Source organism: Brassica oleracea, chromosome C4 (genome assembly GCF_000695525.1).
Source record: "Brassica oleracea var. oleracea cultivar TO1000 chromosome C4, BOL, whole genome shotgun sequence".
NCBI classification, from domain to species: Eukaryota; Viridiplantae; Streptophyta; class Magnoliopsida; order Brassicales; family Brassicaceae; genus Brassica; species Brassica oleracea.
In genome coordinates this window covers 5,714,751-5,723,726 of record NC_027751.1, presented here as the reverse complement: position 1 = coordinate 5,723,726, position 8,976 = coordinate 5,714,751, and the positions used below count along the sequence as shown (strand labels likewise).

The 8,976-nt window shown below is 36.4% G+C and overlaps 1 protein-coding gene and 2 long non-coding RNA genes across 8 annotated transcripts; 1 reads left to right on the top strand and 2 right to left on the bottom strand.

The window, feature by feature from the left end:
- Window positions 1–1,386: 1,386 nt before the first annotated feature.
- LOC106340207 lies at window positions 1,387–2,614 on the top strand. The gene is made up of 3 exons (XR_001269326.1): window positions 1,387–1,621; window positions 2,164–2,263; window positions 2,343–2,614. It is a non-coding gene; the product is annotated as an uncharacterized LOC106340207 (long non-coding RNA).
- A 1,628-nt stretch (window positions 2,615–4,242) lies between these two features.
- Window positions 4,243–5,170, bottom strand: LOC106341357. The gene is made up of 3 exons (XR_001269616.1): window positions 4,969–5,170; window positions 4,804–4,883; window positions 4,243–4,705 (listed from the first exon to the last, which is right to left on the bottom strand). It is a non-coding gene; the product is annotated as an uncharacterized LOC106341357 (long non-coding RNA).
- Window positions 5,171–6,283: 1,113 nt separating this feature from the next.
- LOC106337632 (nucleolin 1-like) lies at window positions 6,284–8,282 on the bottom strand. Of its 6 annotated transcripts, none has more exons than XR_001269085.1 (5): window positions 8,080–8,282; window positions 7,759–7,981; window positions 7,077–7,368; window positions 6,842–6,982; window positions 6,284–6,757 (listed from the first exon to the last, which is right to left on the bottom strand). XR_001269085.1 is itself a non-coding variant. In XM_013776742.1 (5 exons), the coding sequence occupies exons 3-5, from the start codon at window positions 7,111–7,113 to the stop codon at window positions 6,508–6,510; spliced, it is 411 nt and encodes a 136-aa protein (XP_013632196.1). In that variant the 5' UTR covers window positions 7,114–7,119; window positions 7,203–7,981; window positions 8,080–8,282; the 3' UTR covers window positions 6,284–6,507. The 6 variants fall into 6 exon arrangements, 4 of the variants coding, with proteins under 4 accessions (XP_013632196.1, XP_013632194.1, XP_013632195.1 ...); XM_013776742.1 differs by having other exon boundaries at window positions 6,842–6,965; window positions 7,077–7,119; window positions 7,203–7,981; XM_013776740.1 differs by having other exon boundaries at window positions 6,842–6,965; window positions 7,077–7,543.
- Window positions 8,283–8,976: the final 694 nt, after the last annotated feature.

Genomic DNA, 8,976 nt, shown 5'->3' with positions numbered 1-8,976 from the left:
TAGTGGATACATTAAGACCACAGGAAGGCGAGTTTGGAAGAGTAAATCATGTTTTGAGGAATGATGATCGGTATTGGCCTCATTTCAGAGATTGTATCGGAGCACTTGATGGAACGCATGTCCCAGTTCGCCCTCCAAGTCAAAATGCAGAAGCATACAGAGGCAGGAAGCAAGATCCTACAATGAATGTTCTTGCTATATGTAACTTCGATATGAAGTTCATATATGCATATGTCGGTGTACCTGGTAGAGCACATGATACAAAGGTCTTGACTAATCTTGACTCATTGTGCGAGGAACGAGGCTTCTTTTCCACATCCTCCTCCTGAAAAATATTATCTAGTTGACTCCGGATATCCGACCAGGACAGGGTATCTTGGTCTGCATCGTAATATGCGATTTCATCTTGGTCAATTTGCTACAGGAGGACCACCAGTTAGTGCACGAGAGTTGTTTAACCGAAAGCATTCAGGTTTGCGATCAGTGATTGAGAGGACATTTGGAGTATGGAAAGCAAAATGGAGGATTTTGGATCGTAAGCATCCAAAGGATGATAGCATAGATGATAACTTCATACGTGATTCACATCGGGAAGATCATGATTTTGTACAGTGGCAAAGTGGTGATGGTGGAGAAGGAGAAGAAGCTGATAGTGACGGTGATGAAGAAGAAGAAGAAGAAGAAGAAGAAGAAGATGATGGTGATGGTGGTGGTGGTGGACATATTGTAGATGAGCCAGCCGGTGATAGAGCGATGGAAGCTTTATGTGATAACATCACAAATGAATATGGTAGAGGTCGTTTACCGTTTTAAATGTTTTTTTTTGCTTATAACTTTGATGATCATTTATATGTGATATTTATTTAAGACTTAATATTTTTTTCTTTTATAATCAACTTAATGTATTAGCTTTTGTTTAGTGATAAATATTTTGAAGTATTATTTTTGTTTTAACTTAGCTTATAATTTATGATAAAAAAATATTTTTATATTCGTATATTTGACCAAAAATTTATATACCAAGTAACCATAATATTTTAATGGATGTAAATATATTTAAATTACATTTTTTTATTTAAAATACAATTTTACAAATGTTTTAAAATAAAATATGAAGAAATAAAAATGGCCGCAGCGTCTATCAAACGAACAACCCAAAAATCTGTTTCCTGCGTCGGCGTCGGCGTCGGCGTCAGCGTCAGCGTCAACTTCCTGCGTCTTCTGAACGAACAATAATCTGCGTCGGCGTCTACGAAACGAATAACAACTATTTTCATTGACGCTGAAGCCGACGCCAAAAACTGCGGCAACCAAACGAACATGACCATAAGCGACGTCTCTAAATTAGGGTACATAAGAGACGTCTCTTGTAAGCCACGTGTTAGGGTGATATCAGTTTTGTAGCTTCTTCAATGGCGTCTTCTTCAACTAGTCTCATCTCCTCCTCCTCCTCCTCCTCCTCCACTAGGATTCTTCTCCCAGCCAAGTCTTCGCTTCCATCTCTCTCCCTCTCTTTCCTTCCAGCTCTCTCCTCTCCTTCCGCACTCGCTTCTCTCCGGTTTGCTCGACCCTCTTCCCTCCCCTCAATCTGCTCCTCTTCTCGCCGGAGCTTCGCCAGACCGTAAGTTAATTATCTAAATGTCGATACTTTCTTCGTCGGTATGATTGGGTTCAGCCTCCATGAGCTTATCATAAGACTTGGCTCTTTTCCTTGGTCCTTAGCTTTATGTATCCAATTTTATTGGCGATTCATAGTCTCTGTAACTATGTTTTGTGTAGATTTCACTTAAAGTCCAGAACTTTATCGACATTTTGTTCATAGGATTGTTAGTTTTATTGGCTATTCACAGTTTCTTTTAACTCTGTTGTGTAGATTACAGTAAAATTCCAGAACTGCTTGTTTTTTGCACATGGAGAATCTATTGAGAACCTTTTTTATTTTTTGTATGGTCTGGAACAAAGTTGGAATGTTCCTTTCTTAGCTGTACTAGTACCTGCTTAAAACAAGAATAAAATTGTAAAGCTTTGTTGTGGTTTCTCTGAATGTTGAGCTGATTTTGGACGAGACTAATGGTGTGTGTGTGTATATGATAATCAAGCTTGTGGCATTGTAGTTTGGATAGACTGATTCAGTTCTTTCTTTGTTTTGATCTTTTTTTGCAGGAGCATCATGTCAAGACATGCGATGGTTTAGTTTCAGTTGTAGTCTATGGAGACCAAGAGAAGCCAGCATTGATCACTTACCCAGATGTAGCATTAAATTGTAAGAGTAGTGGTGAAAATATGCATTGGTTTATATTCACTTTCACATAACCTGATGTTAGATTGTTATGTTTGGCTAGACTTGTCTTGCTTCCAAGGACTGTTTCTCTGCCCTGAAGCAGTGTCTTTGCTCCTCCATAACTTCTGTCACGGAGTGGAGGAAGTCTTGTAGTTTTCTGTCTTGTTGTCTTGTAGCATTGGGAGTAAGCTAGTAGTTTTCTGTCGTGGAGGAAATCTTGTAGTTCTCGGTCATGTTTGATCACACACATATTCTCTCATTTTCAACCAACCAAGATCATCTTGTGTAGATATGTTTTTCATAAAATGTTTAATTTTTTTTAAGAACTCTTGATTAAGAGACTTGCATTGGAGATGGTAAATATTAAAATCTCTTAGCTATGTTTCTTAAGTCACTTTACTACTTAAAAACTATTAAAAAATAATTAAGACACCCTAATAAGAGCTTTGGGATAATGATGCTCTAACATTCCTAAGAAAAGCTAAATATATTCTTATGCTATTTTTTAATTGTTTATCATATTTAATCTAGACTAAATTATATGTATATATATATTACTAATTAGTTTTAAAATTAAATAGTACATTCCAGTTCTTTTATAAATTAATATTAATTTTTTTACTAAACAAAATAAATAATAATTTATCGGTTGTAAGATTTTATGTTTGATTTTTGTAATGAAAATAAAAACACCAAACTGAAATATGATATATTAAAATAAAATTATATTTTAAAAATATAATATAAATAATTTAATATAGTCACATACAAACATTTCAAGCATAAAATTTTTTAAACAAAAATTAATAAAATTTGTAATAATTAATGTAAAAGTAATGTTTAAATTAAACTATTAATATGATGTTGCATTTTTTTTTTTTAAAGTAGGTGATTAATATATGATTAGTACGATTTCATCAAAAAAAACATCAAATATAAACTTTCAAAATAATATTATATACTTAAAACTGATATTAAATATATATCTTTATAACTTATTTTATACTTTAAATATTATTTTTAATATATATATATATATATCTGCACGTACGTATGTGCGGATTCAAGTCTAGTTAAATATTAAAGTAGAGTTTGCTAGATCAATCTCATGAACATATTCGAAGTAAAAAAAAAAAAATTCTAAGTGGTATAAGTTTTTTGGTATTTATTAATCTCGCATCTTTTTTTCTTCATTGCTTAAAAGTTTGATCTGAGGGAAAACATTCATAGGTTTGCATAAACTTAAATCACTCGTATAAACGTTGAAGTCAAACGGAATTCAGAAGATGGTTAAGAAATTATTTATTTTAAAGAAACTTTACCAGATGCTACATATTTTAAAAATTGATGCCGAAACATGATTCAAACAGAAAATAGTGGGTAGAGAGACTTCATGATCTTCGCCTATGCGACCCGTGCCTTCTTGGCAACCTTGGAAATTGCTGTTGCGGGAGGCGTATTGGTGTGGACACCAGTTGAAGTAATTCCTATAGTTGGTGCTTCCTCACGGTCGTCACCATCAGTGTCCACCTTAGTAAGCACTGAGATATTCCCAGGCATATCATCGCCATGATCATCTTTGCCATCCTGTTAAGACCGTCACTCTTCATTATTCCCATACTACAAAAGGACCAGAATGGAATATAATTTAAAACATATATGGGCAACGAACTCAGAGAGTGGCAGACGGTCACGTTCGTTCAAGATGCGTGATATAGTGAAGGTTTGGTGATTGGCAGCGAAATTGTAGCTGCTTACTCTGACCTGGAAGGTGAAAGTCTTGCCAACCATTTGTTACGGTAGGCATGTACCAAGATATGCATTTTTTCCCATTGAAATCTCCCTCTCCAGCCTATGTGTCCAATTAATGAATTACAAATGAATAAATCAATAATTTGAGGATAATGGTGGATAATGATATGTGTTACGGTAGACACGTACCAAGATATGCATTTTCCCATTGAAATCAACAAATAGACTTTCAGCAATCTCATCATCAATAGTTGTTTCCACACGATACATAAAATAAAATGTTTAAAATGTATGTTAGTTGCTGATGTATGGGACCTCATTTTAGGGTCCAACATATCGAAGGAAACCAACTGCATTGGTGTTACTGCAGGTTGTCAAGTAAAAGATGAGACCGTCCGCTGAAGCTTCTTTGTACATCTGGAGCAAGAGACATAGCACCAGCCTTTATCCATATTAAATCCAGTGACCTTCATGGGGCAGACAAATTCAACCTCTACATTTTACATTAACATAATCACATGCAAAATACAATCATACTAAAGATTATTGTACAACCTAAGGCTGGGAGTGAGGATAAACTCGTTTAGTTCAGCTATGGTCACAGGCTCAACCTTGGATTAACCCCTCAGCAGTGAAGCTGATGATGTGTTCCCAGTGTCTTGAGAGACCAGCCTGTAATGATGGACAGTAACCCGTCAGAGCATGTAGTGGATAAGTCATAGAACAAACCAAATCTGGACGTAAAAGTGAAAGAACTACCAAATACTTACTTGTAAAATAGGTTTCCTCTGCATTAGTCTCCTTGTCAAAATAAAGTTGTCTCCCAGATGTGGCATTCAGGAACAGACGCCTGCAAATCAATAGTGTTGTAAGTATTCCAAGAAGCATTAGGGTCGATCTTAGTTAAACAATACAGAGAATATGTGGCAGAGTACCTCTTACTATTGTAGGACTTATGCTAGCCGTCCAGGTGGCTGTGGAATGATACAACATCTGAGTCAAACATACTCAACGTCCTAGAAACATCACTCTGAGGAGAAAAACAGTGTAAGGAATGCTCAACATTTTTTTTTTTATATAGATGTGAGCTCAGCGATTATTCCTGAAAAGGATTAACATTTTAAGATCTTAAAGGTTGCAATGGTGAGTCTGTGTGAAACTGCTAGTAAGTGGATTACCTAGAAGCTGGGTATTTGTGTTGGCTAGGCCAAGCAGTGAGAAACTGCTAGTAAGTGGATTACCTAGAAGTTGGGTATTTGTGTTGGCTAGGCCAAGCAGCTGATTTTTGAGTTCGAAACCTGAAGTGTTCTTCTGGAATTGGGGAAACCGGTTCGGTTAACTAATAAAAACTGGTTGAATCACTCAACCATATCAATAGAGGAGAGTCCGACAGACTAAAATTTTGATTACACCTAGTGACATCAAAGCTGCTCAAAGAGAACATAGAACCCGCCTTTAAGTGCCGTCTGTAGGTAGTGAGATGGTGAACTTCCTGGCATGAATGTCGCCTGAAAATGAAAATAAAATAAAATAAGCAACAACAGGATTCGAAACCACTCCGAAAAAGGAAAAATTGAATTTCGCAAACATTTTTTGGATATATATGAGCCTAACGCCTCCGTGTGTTCAAAGACTACGATGGACATGAGTTTTAAGAACTGGGCAAAAGATTATTAAAAAAAAACTTAATCAACATCCGGATTCGAAACCATTTCCCAAAAATAAAAAAAAATGTTATTTGAAAACAACCGGATTTGGCAAAATACGAACGAAAGAACAGTTTGCTCTGAGAACATATTTTTGATAACTATGATCCTAAATGCTGTCGCGTGTTCAAACACTACGACGAACATGATTTGTTTTAGAACCAAGTTTCGATTGTTATAGGATTGGTGAGGATGATGATTATGGAACGAAGACTGCCCTTTAATAGGTAAAGTTTCACCGACTTGGAGAGAGTTACGAAGTATTGAATGAGATGGTGTGGGTCCAAGGAGTAAAGATGGCCGCAAATGGCGATGAGCCACTTAATCATGTAACGTATCATAGGCATTGAATCGGAGACGGAACGACACGAAGGAAACCAACAAAGAGATTTGATACAAAAAACCTCCTAGAACCTCCATGAGAGTTTGACCTAATCGGATTTTAAGAAATCGATTGAAGAAGACGATCTTTTACCCTTTCTTTTAACAGAGCAAATATTGTGTCTCGTAGCCCACAAATAAATAAAAGATGTTGCAGCCCAAAGAAAACCAAACAATTGGAGATCGAGGCCTATTAACAATACACGCAACAAAATAATCAAAACGAAAACTGAGGACATGTCAGCTCCTACGTGGAATCCAAGGTGGCCCACTGACAGGAGAGAGAACCATACCATACTTTATAATTAGATAGATAGATTGTTTAGGTCTATAACAAAATGACCAAACCCTTAATAACTAAACCAACCATCCTCTGAATTTATTTACCTACTCAGAACCCTCTGAATCATCATCCTCAATCTCTTCATCCCCAAACACTATCCCATCTTCCTCATCCTCTTCCTCTTCCTCTTCCTCAGAATTCACCCACCCCTCCGCCTCCATCTTTTCCTTAATTTTCTTAAACCTCGCCTGGAGGGTGCAATCTGAGACCCTGATCACACCACCACCTTCCATTACAGATGAATCCTTCATCTCTGCTTTATGACCTTCCTGAACCATAAAGACGTATCCAAAACTTTGGATGTGAAACAAAAGAGTTAGAATTAAAGATATCATTTTACAAGCGAGCGATCTTAATTAATTAAATACTAACACTGACCTTAAACAGCGACCGTTTTCATCTTTAGGAATAAAGATTTTCTTGATCCCACCGCACGAATCAAAATGTTTTGTTAGTTGAGCCTTGATATCTGATTCTGACTTTTCAGGATCAAGGCCTCTCACTAACAAAACAATCCGACTACAAGTTAGGGAAAAGGAAAGTTAAATGAGATAATATAAACTAACAAAACAATCCGACTACAAACAAAAATGGAAGAAAGAGGCAATCTTACTGGTTCGCAGCACGTACAAGACGAATGGGAACTCCATTCACTTCTTCTCCAAAAAATAATAATGTTAGATAAGAACGAAATAGAAATAAAATATAGTAGACAATAACCCAATAGAAAAGAACTCGCCTCTTTCCTAGCTTGGAGAGATTTAAACCAAATTCGTGCCACCTTCATTGTTTCCCCTTCTTCAGGGTCTTCTTCAGGGTTTTCTTCAGGGTCTTCTTCTTCATCTTCACCCATTACGACATTAACCGCATTAAAGAGAATCTCTTAAGCTGACGCTGAGTCGTTTCTGGAGCCAAATTAGACGCTATAAGTTCTGTTGCATAGTAGAAGTCCTCTATCTCACTCTCTGAACTACTTGATTTTCCCACTCAGCAAAAGATGGTACAGCAAGAGGAGATTCAAGGACCCGCCGTTTTTTTGACTTCATTATAAACTCAGATGAAGGTTCTAACGACGGCAAACTGAAACCTTCCGAAACTTATTAGGGTAGAAGAAGGGGATACTCGTTTGAACTTTTAATTAAATGGGCCTAATTGATGGCAGGCCCACCACTAGCGACTAGAATTAAGTTTCAAAGTTCAATTTTATCATATCATGTCTCTCTAGTAACAAGGAAGAATGTATCATCTATCATCCATCTGTTCCAAGCCTATGCAAATAGGTTAAAGGCACTTACTTGTGATGGAAGAATGTATCATCCATCTGTTCGATTCCTTAGGAATCTTGCAGCACCTTAGAAAAGCCTTTGACCACTTAGACTCTGCTTGTAGAAAGCCTTAGACTCTGCTTCTTCACTCATCCTCATACCAATCTTACTGTACAACTGGAAACATCGAAATTTGATAAGAAGGGTATGTCTCCTGTGATGATTAGGCACACCAAGCTCCCCCAAGTTCCCTCTGAGAGCCATCGACCCGATGAAAAGAAAACCAAGCTTACTGTTTCCAGAATTCAAACACCTAATCATTCCAACAAGATCAAAAGGAGAGAAACTTACTTTTGTTGAGAATTCTCAGTTTGAAGCATATCTCTCTGGAGATTGAGAAAGTTGCTCAGATCTCTCCTTCGTCTCAACCACTCTTCTCGTTGGTCAAAGCGTCATCCCACCCATATCTTTCCCGATAACATTGTGTACACGTCACATAATGTTCGGTGGAGAAATTTAATTGTGGCATGTGACTTTTTTATATCTCACATACCCAAAAACGTCGAACCGAACCGATCTAAATTTTGGAATCGAACCGGATCCGAACTCAAACCGGTGTCCAAACACTGAACCTTAGTCAAGCTTGCTCGAGTTAGAAACATTAGAAGGACACTGTGATCTCTAAAAATTGATCTCAGGTATCCATTCGGATTCAGTTTAGATCTTTGTTTTTTGAGTTTTCAGAACAAAAGATTTAAGTTTTATTCTGATATTTATAATTTTCAGTTCGGATTTGGGGTATACATTTAAATTATGCTAAAAAAATTTAAAATCCAAATATACCTTAAAATCCACCAAAAATCAAAAACAAAAACTAGAACAACATATAAATTTATGTTGTGAATCAAGAGAAACAAGGAATCATTTGTTTTTATTATTGTCTCATACACAACAATAAATATATATATGAATACATAAACTAGGGTTTAGAACCTTCTCGAACATGGGCTTATAAGCTTACATGTACATCCACATAATAGTTCTTAACACTCCTCCTTGGATGTGCATTAAAAAAATATTTTCTAAAGCGCATAAGATGCTGTCTCATTAAAAACCTTACTAGAAAAATCCAGTGGGAAAAACCATTTTAAGGGAAAAAGAGTGCAACACGCATCTACTCCCCTTGATGAAAACATAACTTGAAATATATGAAACGATACAATCTCACATGAACAAACTTCTTCTTAG